The sequence below is a fragment of the Odontesthes bonariensis genome, chromosome 1 (assembly GCF_027942865.1).
Source record: "Odontesthes bonariensis isolate fOdoBon6 chromosome 1, fOdoBon6.hap1, whole genome shotgun sequence".
Classification (NCBI taxonomy): domain Eukaryota; kingdom Metazoa; phylum Chordata; class Actinopteri; order Atheriniformes; family Atherinopsidae; genus Odontesthes; species Odontesthes bonariensis.
Genome location: NC_134506.1, coordinates 34,332,907 through 34,350,518, shown reverse-complemented (window position 1 = coordinate 34,350,518; position 17,612 = coordinate 34,332,907). Strand labels below are relative to the sequence as shown.

At 39.4% G+C, this 17,612-nt stretch overlaps 1 protein-coding gene across 3 annotated transcripts in view; it reads left to right on the top strand.

Annotated features, from left to right (window-relative positions):
- chst8 (carbohydrate (N-acetylgalactosamine 4-0) sulfotransferase 8) overlaps window positions 1–17,612 on the top strand; it is a 207,610-nt gene that overhangs the window by 48,661 nt on the left and 141,337 nt on the right. For 2 of the 3 annotated variants that reach the window (XM_075465208.1, XM_075465188.1), the window contains exon 2: window positions 6,629–6,781. In XM_075465208.1, coding sequence (XP_075321323.1) covers window positions 6,631–6,781 — 151 coding nt within the window. In that variant the 5' untranslated portion in view covers window positions 6,629–6,630. Of the gene's footprint in view, window positions 1–6,587; window positions 6,782–17,612 lie in introns of all 3 variants that reach the window. The other variant, XM_075465197.1, reaches the window with a different exon arrangement.

The following is a 17,612-nucleotide window of genomic DNA, read 5'->3' as shown; positions in this document are numbered from 1 at the left end:
TGTCCTAAATTCCAATTTTTAACTGACAGTTAGTGAAATAATGGCAGCAGCACAGTTACTAGGCGTGTTTGAAGAGGAAGAAAACAGAAATTTAATGGTGGAAAGGCTACTGAGACCACACAACGACATGCTGAATTTTCCTGATGGGACTTTGATGTCTTTTATCTTTTTATGTTTATTTTTTATTTTTTTATAATTTATTTATTTTAAATGTATTAAATTTATTTAAAAAATTTTCCAAACAATGCGGCCTTCCTCTCCTCCACCGCCCCAACCAACGCTTCCACCTCTTCATACGAGAAATTAAAAGCTCTCCTTTTCTTTGAATTGTTTGCGTCCATATTTATTATTAATTATGCTAGAACTATCTGGTTTTTTATCTGGCTGCCCCGATGAAAAAGTCGTTGTTGTTACATTCTATCAATCTCGTGCACATTCGAAGTGGCAGAAACAGACACGACCAATCGAAAAAATCTATCTGATAGAGTAGTTAGGATTTCCTAACTGAAGATAGGATGGGGGGCCAAAGATAAGATAGGAAACGGCCAACGACTTAGGAATTCTTTCTGTAATAGGAAGTTAGGATTTTTCCTATCTTACTGTTCCTATCTTAAGTTAGGATGAGCAGTTAGGATTTGTTCTGTTATGTGGCCCCAGCTCTCTAGTTTGGTTAAAATTAAAAACATACACAATGTGTAGTTTCAGGATTATAGACCTTTTTTATCAGTAAACCGCGATGAGAAGAGCAAGACATGTTGATGGCTGCTTGCAAGGGCTCATCACAACAGTGTGGCAAATGCATTAACTCATCCTCGAGATCACCGGCTGTCATGAATAGAGACAATTAGGAGTGCTTTGAACACAATCCTACCAGCTCCCATTATATGCTTATCAAATTCCTCTGCAAGTAATCATTAATTCATAATACAGTGCTGGCAACGGCCTTGATTTCTTTTTGTTTGCGAGCCAACAATGCTCACTTTCACTGACAAGCGAGACTATACACGAATGGTGTAAAAGAAATATACTAGAACATTTTCTAGGACATCTGAATTGCTCTAAAGCAGTCAGAGTTTATGAAATTAGACTGTTTTCTTTGCCAGTGAGGCATGCCCCCACGCCCCCAGTGTTTGAATCCTCATTAGTATTTAATACTTGTAAAAAGGAAAAAACGAGTCCTTGAAAATATTAGTCCTTGACCCATACAATGAGGGGTATCGGTGCTCTGATGGGCGCATCATATCAATTATGTTGCATTTGAAGTCTTACAGTTACGTTAGCTTAGTTTAAAGGTTGTCTTCTGTCCGCATGTTTGCAGTTTGTCTCAGCCATTTTGTTGCCGCATCTTTTCATTGTGATAAGTTTAGTTCATGAATCTGCTTTCACGAGATCACCAGTCACCATTACTGACAAACACAGTCAGTTATACCTGTTGGCTTCTGTTCTTCTCTCTGTGCTCAGATGTAATTATGTTAATATGGCTTAATTCTCAATAAAGCCATTCTCAGAAAATATTCTGTCTTCAGATGTCAAAATTAGTCTGGAATAAGGGCAGGAATTTGGCCTATAAGGGCAGTCACTTTGAAATCATATTTTAAGCTTTTGCTCTGCCAAAATCATGAATATAGAACCACAGTGTTGTCAGAGTTTTCATTAATTGCATGGAATTTATTAAAAGGGGCCTTGAACACCAAGCCCAAAATCACCCAATCGTACCACGTTGTCAGACCATGTTGTTTGTTTGTTTTTAATTTGGTTCATGAAGAAGAAAAAGGTAGCGATGACAGCTACCTTACCAACTTAACGTTTGGCTAATTTATTACTGCCCCTTTCAGCACGGAAAGCTGTCTTTCATGTGCAGGCATAGATGTGCTACTTTGTTTGTTAAGAGAAGACCCAGTAGGGGGCCTCTCATCGCCGATGCCTCTTCACATCGTTTTGGTGTATAAGAGCCCGAAAGGATGATAGAAACAACAATTCTGAGTGGCAGTCTGAAGTATCAAGAAATGAGAGTGAATAAATTTGGCTTCTGTTCCGGGTAGATGTTGAAGGTAGGAATAAATGAAGAGGCGGGTGACTTGTGAATGAGAAAGAGACAGATGGGCCAGCTATACCTAACTGCATTAACTAATGATCCCCCAGACTGAGTGAGACTGCCTAAAAGACTATGGAAGCAGCATCCCACATCTCACTCTGACCCCTGCCTTGGATGAAAACTACACCCACATGAAATAATACCTCTAACTAACCCCAACTGTCATACTGTACCAGATCCAGAGTACCCGTCCTCTGACCTTGAGGATTAAGGAACTAGGTGTTTTTTTCTGGCATTGATTTGAAGAAAATTTAAAGTTCTTGTTTTGACCAACATTAGAACTGAGTATGAGCACCAGAGATCATCACAAGTGTCCAACGGCGCATGGCCTGCTGCCAGAAAAACAAACCCCAATGCTCCATTCCGGCTAAATCTCAGCAACCAAACAATCAGCACATGAACATTAAAGCAAACACTAGGCACAAAACACTGAAATTCATCAAGAGTCCTCCCTGTAACATTCTTTATGTGCTGTATACTGTATATAAGCCTGATATTTGGCCGAACACATTGGTCACCTACATTGCCCAAGGACAGCCATCCAACCTTTGTCAGCCCTGACAGTGTGAGCCCTGAAAGTAAGAAGCAGCAGGAGGGGAGCAGCAGTAACTGACAGTCACCTTTAGGTCTGCTGTGACCAGACCCACGGAGGATTCCAAACTGGTACAGCTTTTTCATTTATTATTTTTCTATTTTTATTGTCTGTTGTCAGTGTAGAATGAACAGTGAAGCATGGAGCTTTGTAGATATGGTACGATATGAAATACATATGGTTCATAACAAAACCAATTCTCAATAACTGTCTTTGATCTATATTTACACATACATAGCTTAAACCAACATCGTCATTAAAAAAAAAAAAAACAGTTAAGCATATACTCCATTAAACTGTGTATCCCACCAGAATGATTGGCCTGATTACCTGTGGTACTCCTGCAGTTCTCATACATACAACATAATGAAGCAAACCCTCCTGTTCACCACTACGGCTGTCAAGTAATCCTCACTGTCTGTTTTTATGCTGACAACTAAGCTGTTACAATTCACTTCATTTTACAACTTCATCCCAGTGTCCTGTTTGGGCCTCTTTTTTCATTAAGTAGGTAGAGCTCATCAGCTGTTGCATCAGGTTGGAAGTAGGGGGTTTGCAAACAGAAGACACAATTCAAGACAGTTGACTTTTATGTTCTGGTTTGATCTCTGTTTCAGAACCATTAAGCCGCCATGAATATTTGTGCTTATTTTGCTTTTCCTCTACCTCGTTAGAGACATTTTCATCTCGAGTGTGTATGGTTCTGATAAGTGTCTGCAGGCAAAGAAAAGGTGCTGGTATGTGTGTGTTGGTTTCCTGTTAAGGCAGCTTGTTTTCCCTGGCCTTCCTCTTTTAATCCAGGTATCATCCATATTTGTAGCTGTTGTTTCCTTGCAGGTGCTTAGTGCTCTGCTTTCCACTTTCTACAAGTAGAAATTGGCCTGATTGTTAGAAACCAAAGCAGTCTCACGAAAGACCTTGTGAAGTTCGTGTCACACATATGAAACATGAAACACGAGTGTAAACTGTTGGGCATTCATTTTGTCTCCACACCAGGGAGCTCCCACATGAGAATGTATTTGCTGTTGTGATATTTCAAGCACCATACCTAGTCATCTTAAGAAGGACCTGGTGTTAGAAATGTCACAACAGCTATTCGGATTCTAGGCTGCAGCTCTTTGGTGTGTGGATCAACTCGTTCCTTTTCCAACTTGACTTGATTGGATCCAGCTCTCAAGTCAAAGGATTGAATGTGCGTCTTCTCTCTGGTTTTCACTCATTTAGTATCACAAGACATGATTTGTATATTCTCCAATTGGGATCTATAGTTGGATAATACAACTTATCTTATCACTCATTTGCTGATAACACACTGTTATGAGGTAGGGGGTCTGGAATCAAATGTCTACACACAGCACTTTGAAAAATGGGCTTTTGTGTGGCGCAAGACTGAGACCAATATATGACAACAGTATAAAACATCTTTGTCACGTAGCAGTTATGTTTAGATAATAACAATGGGGCTAGAAAACAAGCATGTAAGGGCGAAAATAGATTATTTTCATAACTGTTACCTTCATGGTAGTCATTTTGCTGCTTTTCTAGGTTACATGTAAACACAACAAGATTACAGTGAAAAGTTGTCACTTCCTGGTTGACTTTAGGTGGTGACTTCATTAGGTTAGGGTTAGAAAATGATCATGGTTAGGTCGTTTTACAGTGAGACCCTCATTCTCATAGACACCATTTTTACACTCCACAGTTGCTCTCATAATCACTCGAGGTCGCATATTCTTTGGATGTAATTATAGATCCTATCTACCTGCATGAACATATGACCCATTTTGGATCCCCTCCAGACTCTCAGAAATAAATGTTACAGCATGTCCATCTTGAGAGACACACTGTTCATATGTAGTGAGAAATGATAGTTCAAGGGGCAGGAGTACAGCAGATAATGATAACCCTTTGGTCAGTAATGATATCCTCCTCAGCAATCGCTCTGGAGAGGATACTTTTGTGATTGTCAAACAACACTTAAAAGAAGAGAAAAAAACATTCCTCAATGTCTTGGATTTAGGTAAGGCAGTGTTACTGAGGAGCATCACCTGCATCAAATGGAAAGTTAGAATTTGGGATGATTTTTTTCATAAAATGATAAAGCTCTGTGTGAAAGTAAAACGGTAACACATGTCATTTAGCCATCTAGCTTTAAATACTTTTTAAACTCTGGAAGTATCAAACAAAAACTGACATTAGATAACCCACTAATAAGCTTTAAATGACACTGAGCAAACTTTTGAAAGTAACAAAATAAGAAGTATATTTTTGGACTTGGTTATAGCTCCATTCTGCCTGGGTTGCAATGACTGAACTGAGATGGATAACGTTTGCAGAGTCATTACAGTGAGAAGAGGGAGAGAAATGAAAAAAAAAAGGATGTTTTTCTTCTTACTTCTTCTTCAATTGAGGAGTTGAGAGTTTGCAATGATCATATTAAATTACAGAGATACACATTATTTTCTTTTTTGGCGCTTTCCAGTGTGTATCTTTGCTTGCATGGTTTCCCTATAGACTGACAGCAAGACCATTCATATGGAAATGCCACATTGATAAATAACAGAAGAAAGAAGTGGGTTTTGGGGTGGCCTAATGATTTGACATCTGAATGACCAGTTTAATTCCCACAAAAGCAAAAACTGAGATGTTGTTGACTGTGATATGAGTTCCACTGCCGTGTCTGGCAAGTGAAAAGTATCGCTTTCATATTGATGTTATTGTTCAGTGGTGATCATTGACAGACAGCTTTTGAATATTTTTGATTCAAATTGAAGCAGGATTTTTGTAGAAGATGGCAAGTCGTGTTAGCCAAAAAGAAAGAATATTTTCTGCCGGTACTTTTATCAGTTTGATAGACATTGGCTCTGCACTGTTTGACTCTGCCTGAAAAATAATCGGATTCTTGATTTCTTAAGACTATTCTTACCTATCAAAGCTTTTTTTATATACCACAGAGACAAACAATCAGGCGAATTTATGCTCATTCCTATTCAGAATCACCAATGATGGTTAAGAAACTGAAGTGTGACTGGAGTGCTAGCCACCACACCACTTTTCAGACCGTCCTCTTTGATTACGTTTGATACTTTGATTATATACTCACATATTGTCACAAGCATCTCATCATTTCTGTTTCATTTGCTTTTTTGTTCATAATGTGTCGATACCACGTACAGAAATGACTGTATTGTGACAGGAAATATTCTCTCGTCATCATTATTATAATTACTATTATTACTATTATCATCATTTTGGCTAGGATTTAGTTTGTGGTTCTGGTATAGGATGCGATTTGAAATTCAACTTGTTGACATCAGTGAAACAGAAGCAATTTTGTTTTTTTTCCAGTGGCTACACATGCTTGAATAGAAACGGAAGCTCATTTGCATATTAATTTGAAGACATTTTCTTTTCAGTGTGTGAACAGACCTCAGAGCTGGTCTGCACTCGTGCCAGTCCAACTGGAATTGGGTTCACCAAACTGGGTCTGCACAAACAGAGCGCAGATTCCTTTTTTGGGGGAATTAGGTTTTAGCTCAGCTTGTCTCCATAATGAATTCTACACAGCTTTAATTCTTCAGACTTAAATAATAAACTTGAAGATGTTTAGATGGTCATGTTTCATAAATGCTGGTTGACTTTTTTTTTTTTTTATCCCTCTGCCAGTCTGTAATTTTAATTGAGTTTCTCATGCTGTAGATGTGTTGATATAAATATTTCTATACAGTGCAAAGAAAAGCCTTAACTGTACAATACAAATTTGACAGATTTGTGCTGATATATCGTAGTTAGGTTTATATCCAACATTATACTTTAGGAACCTTGTATTTAAGTACATGCAAAAGAATGAAAAACTCTGAAACACTCTCTCCTTTTTCTCCTTTCTTTAATTTTCCTCAGAATTGATTAGATTTGTCTCTGACTGTGTTGCGTCATCACAGGGATGAAGCTGAAGATGGTGATGGACTCCCTACGTGGACGGAGACGGAGGCTGCCATGTTCCCTTTGGTTCGTCTTGCTGTTTGGTGCTGGAGGTTTGGTTCTCTTCATCCACCAACAGGATCTGTCAGAGATGGTTCAGCAACAAGGTCCCGGTGAGTCTCTAAACACCCTCAAACAGCTTAAAGATGTAACCTAAGTGTTTTTTTTAAAGACTTATTTTTCACATACTGCTCCCATCTTGGACGAATGTATTTTTTTCCATTGTTACATTTCTTAATTTAGAAGTTGTTGGTACAACTAAGAAGCAACTTCAGTGGTTTTTTTAATATATATTTCACACAATTTTTGCAAAAACACCAACAAAAAGATACAATGAATAATTGAAAAGAGTCGAAGCAACAGAGAATACAAAAAACTACAGTCACAGCTTTAACCACCACATCCAAGAAGAGCACTGACAGTTAGTAACTACTAATAGGTTTACATTGTCAGAGCTTATTCATTAGAAAGGAGAAATGAGCAAAACCAGCACAAACACTTTGATGTTGGTATGGATCTTAGGGAGGGTAAAAAGCATAAAAGCAGTTCAGAAACAAACAAAAAAAGAATGAAAAAAAGAAAATTCTTCTTTATGATTCAAATATCTGTATAGATATACTTTAGTCAGATACATCTGATAGGTTCAAATGAATAGGAACATGAATAGATTTGATAAAATGTTCACTGTTCATGCTGAGTTGATAGAATTTGTTCTAAATATATGCCTCATATATTTGAAAAAAATATATATATGAAGCACACTTTTGTAACATGCAAAGCACATCCATATATTTTTACCTAATAAATATGCACAAACTCACACAAACACCCCCTCCATACCCCTACCACACATACACACATAACTGCAAATAATAAATACCAAGTGAGTCATATAAAGAAAGACAAGCACATAAATCATTGGGCTGTAGAGCGTGGATGTACAAAGATATGGCAATGTATCTGTAGGCACCCATACTACCAATGTAAAATAAAGCCCACAGACTGTGTGTACAGACATACTTTAGACATATATAGAATATTATTATACTGTTGTCTAATCTGTTATTTTCCGAATAATCAAGAGAGTGTGGTGTAGAAAACATTTCTTCCCCTCACCCTTTCATTCAAATTGAGCGAGTGGTCAGAATTCCTCCTCCAGGTTTAATTTCCAAATGAGTCAAACCTTTGTGCTGATAAAGTGACCCTGAGTGCATCTGCTTGGCACTCAACATTAAAGAGATTGGGGTTTAAGCAGCCATGATGGGCATGTAAAACTAAGCTGCTTCATGTCTTCAAAATAAGAGATCAGCCACATCCTTTGTACATCTTTGGCTTGAACTCCTTGAACAAGACTTTGCATTTTCAAATATGTTAATAATAACTAATTTGTGAGTAGCAACAAATCTGTGTTTGTGTGGTGAAGAAAATGCTGAAAAAAACCCCACCATTTATGATAAAATCAGCAGAGAATCAGCAATCCACTGAATGTCTGCACTATCATGTGTCAAGAGCTCTGTGAATCATTATGAATATGAGCGGTGTCACACTCCACAGCAGTAAGAGCCACTTACCCTGAGTGGAATCTCTCCAACCCTCTAATATTCCCCTGATTGTCAGATGCTTTTACGCAAAGTGTCAGGGGAAAAAAAAGGCCATTCACAATAGTACAAAAACAATAAAGACCCAAAAACACACAACATGACAACATGTGCATTATGTGCAAATACAGAAGACATGACAACCAGCATTGGATCTTCATGGCAAATATCAGAACCAGAGATCTGTTAGAGCTTGTAAGCTACAAAAGCACTACTTGGTGTTGCCAGTGCCAGGAGAAGCTTTTGGTTTCAACTTAAAGTCTAGTTTTATGTTTTTGCCTTTTGCCATGCACTATTACAGAATGGTATATGATTTCATGTTCATACGTGTTTTTTTCTATTCTGTTTAAATAATGCAAACATGCTTTCACTTGAAAGGCTAACTCTGGTTTATTAAAAGTAGTGTCTTATAACATTTGAAACACTTTTGGACATAAATGCTGCCTGTGTGATGTGAAATTGTTGAGATTTTGAAAGAGTCAACCACAGAGAGGATAATGACAAAAATGAGCACATGTTGTAGCTCTGGATTTCACTGCAAATGAAAAAGCCACTTCACATTGCAATGAAATAAAGGGGACTACTGATTTTTCTGCTATGATCTTGTACCCAGAGATATACTTCTAAAAGTAAAACTGTATGGTAAAGACTCTTTTGTTTTAAAGGTATAAAACCATCCCTGACAACTAAGGGTACATAAGTGTACCTTTAAAGGCGAACTCCGGGGCATTTGAAGCGCGTTTCCATTGCTAGAGGTTGTCAAATAGTGATAGTAGGACACACCACTTTATAAACCATCCGACAATAAAGTCACAAGCTTTACCATCAAAACCATATGCATGGTTCTCACATTACTGGCATGGGGACGTTACAAAAAAACTTTATAAACAGCATGTAACTCACCGGTTAGTTGTACGGTCGCGCATGTGAAAGCCCAAAAGAGTCGATGGACGATAATCACATATACAAAACAATTATCTTCTCTAGAAAAACTGCGTTCAAGTATTTAAAACATTACAACAATACATGCCCAGTAATATTGTTGTAATGTTTTAAATACTTGAACGCAGTTTTTGTTTTACGTGGAAGGGTTAGCGCTTGCCCCTTAGCCACCACGTATTAGCCTCGCATGACAGGCTGAGCGAACAGCGCTATCTCCACACAGGGAGCGCAGATTTGCACCTGTCTGTGTCCTACTATCACTATTTGACAACCTCTAGCAAAGGAAATGCGCTTCAAATTCCCCGGAGTTCCCCTTTAATAACCTTAAAGTATAGTCAAAAATGTAGGCTTGATTTTCTATAACTTATTTTGAGATTTTCAAATCTTCCAACTACTAAATGTAATGGAATGTTTTCTGTCGCAGTCTGTTGTTTTAAACTTGTGTAATATATTTAAATGCTTCAACTTTCCCGTTAGTTACTCCCCATTTTAATTTTCTGGTTTCCCCCAATACTAAGGCTTCCTCCTACAGGTCAGAAAAATGCAAGTTAGGTTAACTGTTAATTCTAAATTGACCACATGTTCATGGTAATTTATCCATGTCTTAGCCCAGTGATGGACTGGGATGGGCTCTAGCTCTCCTGCAACCCTAAGCGGGATGAAACTGGTGTAGAAAACTGATTATTCAAATAAAAGCATAGGTTTTTGCTTCGTGAATTTGAGGGCATATATTTGCATCCTATGTGCAAGATTATTGTCACTGCAGCACTGACGAGAGGGTTTGAAAAATGTACTGATTTTCAAGGTTCAGTGGTTGTGCTTTATAATGCCTCGTCTCTCCATGGTATAACCAGAGAGATGAAGAATCTGTACCTTTGTGGGACAATTCTTGCATCCTGATGTGCAGAATCATATCTTTCAGTCAAAAGCACAGAATTTTGACATTGTATGCAAATTGTAAAGGCAAGGCAATTTTATTTTTAGAGCACAATTCGTACACAAGATAATTCAAAGTGCTTTACAGCTACATAAAATCACAAGAAGACAATAAAATCATTAAAAAATGTTTTTTTAAATATCATTAATTAATTAATTTAAAAGTGAAGAGTGCAGATAAAATACTTTCAGGTGTCATATGCACAGCTAAACAGAACTGTTTTCAGCCTGGATTTAAACATTGTCAGAGTTGAGGCCTGTCTCATCTTCTGGAAGACTGTTCCAGATGTTAGGAGCATAAAACTGAAACGCAGCCTCACCTTGTTTAGTCCTGACTCTGGGCACCAGCAGGAGACCCCTCCCTGAGGTTCTCAGAGCCAGAGTTGGTTCATATGGCTCTAACATGTCAGAGATGTACTTTGGCGCTTGACCATGAAGAGACTTGTACACAAGCAGAGCTGTTTTAAAGTCTATTCTCTGAGCGACAGGAAGCCAGTGCAGAGACCTGAGCACTGGACTAATATGGTCGTATTTCCTGGTTCTAGTCAGGACTCGAGCAGCAGCATTCTGGATGTACTGCAGCTGTCTTACAGCCCGTTTAGAGAGCCCAGTGAGCAGGCCGTTACAGTAGTCTAACCTGCTGGAGACAAACGCATGAATTAGTCTTTCTAAGTCTGGTTTAGACACTATTCCTTTGATTCTGGCAATGTTTTTTAGATGGTAAAAAGCTGCTGATGTTACCGATTTAATGTGGCTGTTAAAGTTCAGGTCTGAGTCCAATATTACCCCGAGATTTCTAACTTGATTATTAGGTTTAAGTGAGAGAGTCTCAAGGTGACTTTCTCTTTGTTTCTGTGGGCCACAGACAATGATTTCAGTTTTGTCTGAGTTTAGCTGGAGAAAATTGTTTTGCATCCACACACTGATCTGTTCGATGCAGTGACACAATGTATCTACAGGCCCATGTTCTCCTGCTGTCAGTTACACGTAGATCTGAGTGTCATCTGCATAGTTGTAGTAGGACACATTATAGCTGCGTATTAGCTGGCTTAATGGAAGCATGTACAGGTTGAACAGTACGGGTCCCAGGATTGACCCCTGGGGAACCCCACAGGTCATAGCCATTTGGTCTGATTTCAACAAAATATTTCCTGTCCTCCAGATAGGACTTGAACCAGTTTAAAGCACGACCAGAGATTCCCACCCAGTCTTCTAACCTCTGTAATAAGATTGCATGGTCAACTGTGTCAAAGGCAGCACTCAGGTCCAGGAGAACTAAACTGTGACTTTACTTGCATCTGTGTTCAGGCGGATGTCATTTGTCACCTTGATCAGAGCTGTTAGTGCTGTGATGGGGCCTAAAGCCTGATTGGAAAGTATCAAAAGCATTGTTAGACAGGAGAAAGTCACTAAGCTGTTGGTATACAACCTTTTCTAGGACTTTGCCTAAGAATGGTAGGTTTGATATGGGCCGGTAGTTGTTCAGTACTGTGGCATCAAGACTGCTCTTCTTTAGAAGAGACTTAATAACAGCGGTTTTTAAGGCCTTTGGAAATGTTCCAGTCTGGATGACCGAGTTGTGGTAACAAACTGCTCAGCACAGACTTTAGGAATCTAGTGGGCAACTCATCAAGGCAGCATGTTGATGAACTCAGACTGCAGATGATCTCTTCGACCGTTTTGTCAGTAACAGGTGTGAAATGTGTCAGCTCTAGGTGTCTAGCTGGCTGCAGAGTAGTTATTTGTGTTGTGGAAATTATTGCATTTTAATGCCTTGAACTTTGTCATTAAAGAATATTGCAAACTCATTACACTTGGATGTAGAAATGAGTTCTAAAGGCAGTGAAACTGGAGGGTTTGTTAATCTGTTTACTGTAGCAAACAGGACACGAGAGTTGATACTGCAGTATTTGATGATTTCAGAAAAATAACTCTCCCTTGTTCTACGCAAAGTCTGGTTGAACACACATAGCTTTTCTTTGTAAGTCTCATAATGAACCTGGAGCTTTGACTTGCGCCGTTTCCGTTCGGCTCTCCGGCACTCCCTTTTCTGTGGCCTGTACGACTCTTCCTTCCTCCATGGCGCCCTTTGCCTACTTTTAACCATTCTAACCTTGACAGGAGCAATGGTATCCAAAACATTTAAGAGACTTGATGTGTAAGAGTTCAACAGATCATCAACATTAGAACACGGGGTGTTCTCAAACCTAATCATTTCCATAAACTGTGTCCCTATTCTGTCATTTATGAGTCTTCCCCGAACAACTGCAGACCCAACTGCTGGTTTGGGTATAACAGACAGGTCGAAGAAAACACAGAAATGATCAGATAAAGCAACATCGACGACATCCACGTTTGAAATAACAACACCCCTTGAAATGAGCACATCTAGAGTGTGCCCTCTGTTGTGGGTGGGCTCAGTCACATGCTGAGTTAGACCAAACATTTCAAGGACAGCAGTGAGCTCTTTAGCTTGCTTGTTATGGGCTACTTCCACATGCACATTCAAGTCCCCTGTTACAACTAAACAGTCAAAAGCAAAAGTCAAAAGTAAAATCATCAATAAAAAAATTCTGTGGTGGTTTATAAATGGTGATATAAAGTATGGAAGATTGTTTTATCTCCATTTTGAATGACACATACTCAAATGATGAAAAAACCCCAAATGACAACTTGTGGGTGGGTATATTGTCCCTGAACATGGCACAAACACCCCTACCCCCCTGGTTTTCTCGACACAAAATTGAAGTGAGGTGGACTAGACTCAATCAGGACTGCATTTGCTGTGTTTTTGTCGAGCCATGTCTCAGTTAAAAACATAAAATCAAGATTGTGAGAGGAAATAAAACTATTTATCAGGAATGATTTGTTACTTAAAGATCTGACATTGAGTACTGCGTGTTTTAGATTAGTTATAGTTGAACTGGATGCTGTGTTCTTGCAAGGGATATGGATAAGATTTCTCTGATTGGACAGTCATATTGTCCCTCTCTTCACTCCATCCTTGGACCTCTGGTTGAGATGGTGTTTACCAACAAAGAGGCCCTTAGCGTCCTACACAACAGCATTGACGCTGTTGGAAATGACAGCTGTGGGCACCGGTGGTGGGGGCCAAGCTGGGGAGGCTTTGGTCGATGGAGTAGGCTGGGGAGGGAGAGGGGCTCGATGCTTCTTTGAGGATAGAATTCTTGATCTTGCCATGTTTGGCATGAGAGGAACCATTTTAATCCCTGATTTCACCAAGCTTTCAAGGTGAACAGGAAATCTCCTGGGTGACGGTGGAGAAGAGAACGATGGTGAAACATATCTGGAGGGTGTAGATGCAGCAGGTAGGTCCCAGGCCTGTGGTGAGCCCCGTGGTGAAGGTGATGGAGGAGCTGCTGTGGCTGCCGTGGCTGAATCCTTTGCTGGGTCCTTGGGTGGCGAGGCAGGAGCTCTTCTCTCACTCCTCTTCTCTCTGCGGCAGCACAGAACCCGGTCCTGGCCCTGGCCCATTCTGATGCCTCAGAGCGTGGAGGAGATTATCCGTCAGTCGTCTCACTCCACCTCTGTTCAGGTGTGGGCCTTTTCTTTGAAACAGATCATCTCTTTGCCAGAAAAGATTAAAGTTCTCAATGAAATGCAGTCCTCTGGACTCACAGACTTTGGACAGCCATGTGTTCAACTGAAGCGGCCGGCTGAATTTGTTGATCCTCCTATCGATGTTTGGGAGAGGTCCACTTATGAATGTTGGGATCGCCACTTTATCAAGACTCTCAAATAGTTTCGCAAAGTCTTTTTTTAAGATTTCAGACTGATTCTCTCTGATGTCCACTGCACCCACGTGGACAATCAGCTGTTTCATCCCTTGGTGTTTTGCCAGTACCTCAGGTAGTAATCTTGTGATGTCAGAGACAGTGGCACTTGGATAGCTGCATGTAACCATTCTGTTTATGTTTATATTAGATATGGCTCCGTCTCCAAGCACAAGAGTGTCTTTTACCTTGACACTCGGCACAGTTTCTCTGTCCATCTGCTGCTTTGTACCGTCTCTCTGTCTGTTACACTCAGTCATATTTGGCTCTGACAAATGGAGTCCTTTTGGTAAAAACAATTTGTATATATTGATGAATGAGTATGTGGTATTGAAAGAAATAAAGCATTCCCGGTTGACAACATTTTTCACCAAAGGCTGAAAAATTCTAACAAAAATAAATTTTTGCAGCTTTCGTCTTTATTGAAGTGGGAAAACAAGACATCACTTGTTGAGTTGCAATGACATTAACTCTCACAAAAACAGTTATTGTTATATCTTAACATTTTTACAGCTTACACGTAGGTGTTGCACTTGTCCCTGTAATGTGACGGTGCACAGCCTGGCTATGCATTGAGATCTCATAGTTTTTAACCTTAAACTGTGATACTACTATGTTTTTTCACATGTAGGCAAATGTTCCTGTTACACGTTTTCTTGTGAGACCAGTTTGGCCATCGTGGAGCCACTTTTTAGAGTTGACGGTGGTGGAAGATAGAGGAGGACCCTAATGCAGACAGCAATCTGGAGGCACATAGAAACTTAACAGAAGGTTTTATTAAAACTGAAGTCATAAACTAAAATGGGGAAAAAAAAAAATCACCTAAATTACAGAACACACCAGATGAGTGGACCAGAACTACAGAGGATATCAAAGCTGTGAGTTACAGTGAGGATCTGACAAAGAAGGAGAAAAATCTCGGAGCCTATATACTGAAGGGACTGATGAGACAAGTGACAGAAGCTGAGACCAATTAGCAAAAGACAGGTGTGTAGGAGAGCTGATGAAACCAAACAGGGGGGGCTGAGGTCAACTGCTGGTGAATATGGGAAACTAAGACAGAATAAAGTAGAAACTGAACTAAGATCAGGGCTAAAAAATAAACACAAGGATAGAACTGAGTAAAGAAAACACTAACACTATAGACAACTATAGAACAAATACAAGAGGGACTATAAAAGAAAGGCAAATCAAGAAAAGACTAATTCAAACAGACAATAAATCCTAATTCAGACCAATAACCCAAAAATACTAAGAACACAAAAAGGAAAGCAGAATCAAACAAAACACAGAAAAACCAAGACAAGGAAATCAAAACTAAAAAAAAAAACACAAAAACTAACATTCGCTCCAGTAGCCATGAAAAGAAAAGAACATTTTCCAGATGAGAAGCTTGCTGAAAACTATTTGAATCATCAGCTGAATCAGACTTAGGTTTCAGAAGAAGATTTCTGGTGATTATCAGCCATTTTATTCAAATGTGATGTTAGTCTTGTGTCAAGTTTTGTATACTAAGCATATCCTTCTTTCTACTCTCAGAATTTCACTTTCCTAAATCATGCATTAGAGACTATGTGCTCTATACAGAATGCAGTGGCAACACAGTATTCCCAGCCCCCTCGCTAAAGCACAATGAGCAAGCAGTATCATTGCCTTAAGCAATGGTGCTTCATTCTAGCAGAAGCTCATATCTAATAGAGCTGAGATATAATACATTGGGTGTCAGCTTTTATCTTCCTCCCCCTCCTTCTCCGCCTCTTTATTTGGTTTGCACTGTACTTTAGAGCTTTGTATCCTATGGTTTAGATCGCCTGCACAATGGTAGCTGAGAAAACTGCTCTCGAAAAAAGCAACAGTCACCCCCTGATCTCTCACAAGTAATTGTTTAAGGACAATTGTAGGAACAGCAACTACTTTCTCAAGGAGTAGACACCTGAGGAGCTAGTAGTTCAGATAAAGTGTCTGCGCAAATTTATACTTCTGGGCATTTTCCAAATGACTGTGGCAGTTGTCACTTGCTTTGGGAGGAGGAGAGTTAGCTCTTGTAACATCATGGAAGCCCCATCACAGAGAAATTTAAAAATTGGAGCAGAGACAGGGAAAATTATGCACCACTGTGTCAGTGAAAATATTTTCTTTGCGACAAGCAAGGGCCTGGAGTGTATTGATCATAATGTGCTATTTTTTAAGTCCTTTGTATAAAATGAGCATACATTAGTGCATACACTTGTGTCTTGAGCTGGGCCTCATTTTTCTTTATTTAATTTAGTGTACTTAAATGTGAATGACATATACAGTGCACACACCTTTTCTTACACATATTTGCTGTACGCTCTTCAAATAGAATAACAAATGTTAAGAAAAATACTATCAGCACAGCAGGCACAATAAGCACAAACAACAATGAAACAGAAACACTTCAATTTGAGGAAATTGACCTATAATGTCTGGTATTTTTAAACCAAAAGTATTTAAAAAATATATTCCTTAAATATGGGTACACCAGCTAAAGAAGCCCATTAAATCATTTCTTGTTGCTAGTGGCAGAGTGACTACTCCCAATGCTCTAAATGCTACAATATATTCAGAACCAGTTGTCCAGTAACAACCCCTTCCTCCCAAGGGGACAAGCATTCAGAGTTCGACAACAAAAGGACATGACACTGGACTGTATTCTACAGGCTGGGTTGGACTACACTGTCTTATAATCATGACCTGCTGAGATGATTAGACTAGTTTATTATTTTACACCGGACTGCAGACATAAGCCCCACACAGCAGGACTGAGAGTGAGCTGCCAGCTGACTTGCAGACAGGTGAAATTGATCGGTGAGTTCACTTTTTGTCCTTGAGTCAATGATTTCAGTTACGGAGACTCCATATGGTATTCTATGGTCAGTCAGCATTTGTTTCTGCTGAGAAAATGTGAGCTGTTCCCACTGTTGTAGCCTTAAGACAGCACCGTCAGTGAAATGCCAGTTGATCTTATCAATGTTGACTGGAGCTGGAGCCAATAAGTACCTGCCACTACTAGAGTCATTTGACGCAGGACTCAATGCCAACTAAACATTATTTCATTACGTTTGAAAGCCAGACGTTAACAGATATAGGGGGATGAGAGTTTTTTTTTTTTTGGGGGGGGGGTCACGACATCAGATTTTGTGTTCATGTTACCTTGGTTTAATCTCAAAATACATGTTGAATTTCCTTTTCTTGACATGGCAAGAACGGCCCCAACAAGATATGCTGGTGCCATCCTTGTTGGCAGCACTTTTTATACGATTGCACATAAATGGACAGTTACTCTCCAACTCCATTGAGATATGGTTGTCAGAATTATGTAAAGTGTTAACTGCTGAGTGATCCAACACAGAACCAGCTGTTCCCGGTTTTTGACGAGACTCAACTGAGCCTCTACGTGTCAATGTAACTTGGAGAGAAAAGGTTGCAGTACACTGCTTTGCCTGCACGTTTAGGGGAAGAGAAATATGGAATTAAATAGATAAACTATGATAGCAAATGCCTTTGGGTGGTAATTAAAAGTGGTTTGGACAATACTGAGGCAGGTATTACCACTTGTACCCTATGTGCAGTTAGCTGTCACTGTGAACTTGTGTTCAAAATATTTTCTAATGAATGATCCTGATCCTGACTGTTTGGGAAAAATATTTGGG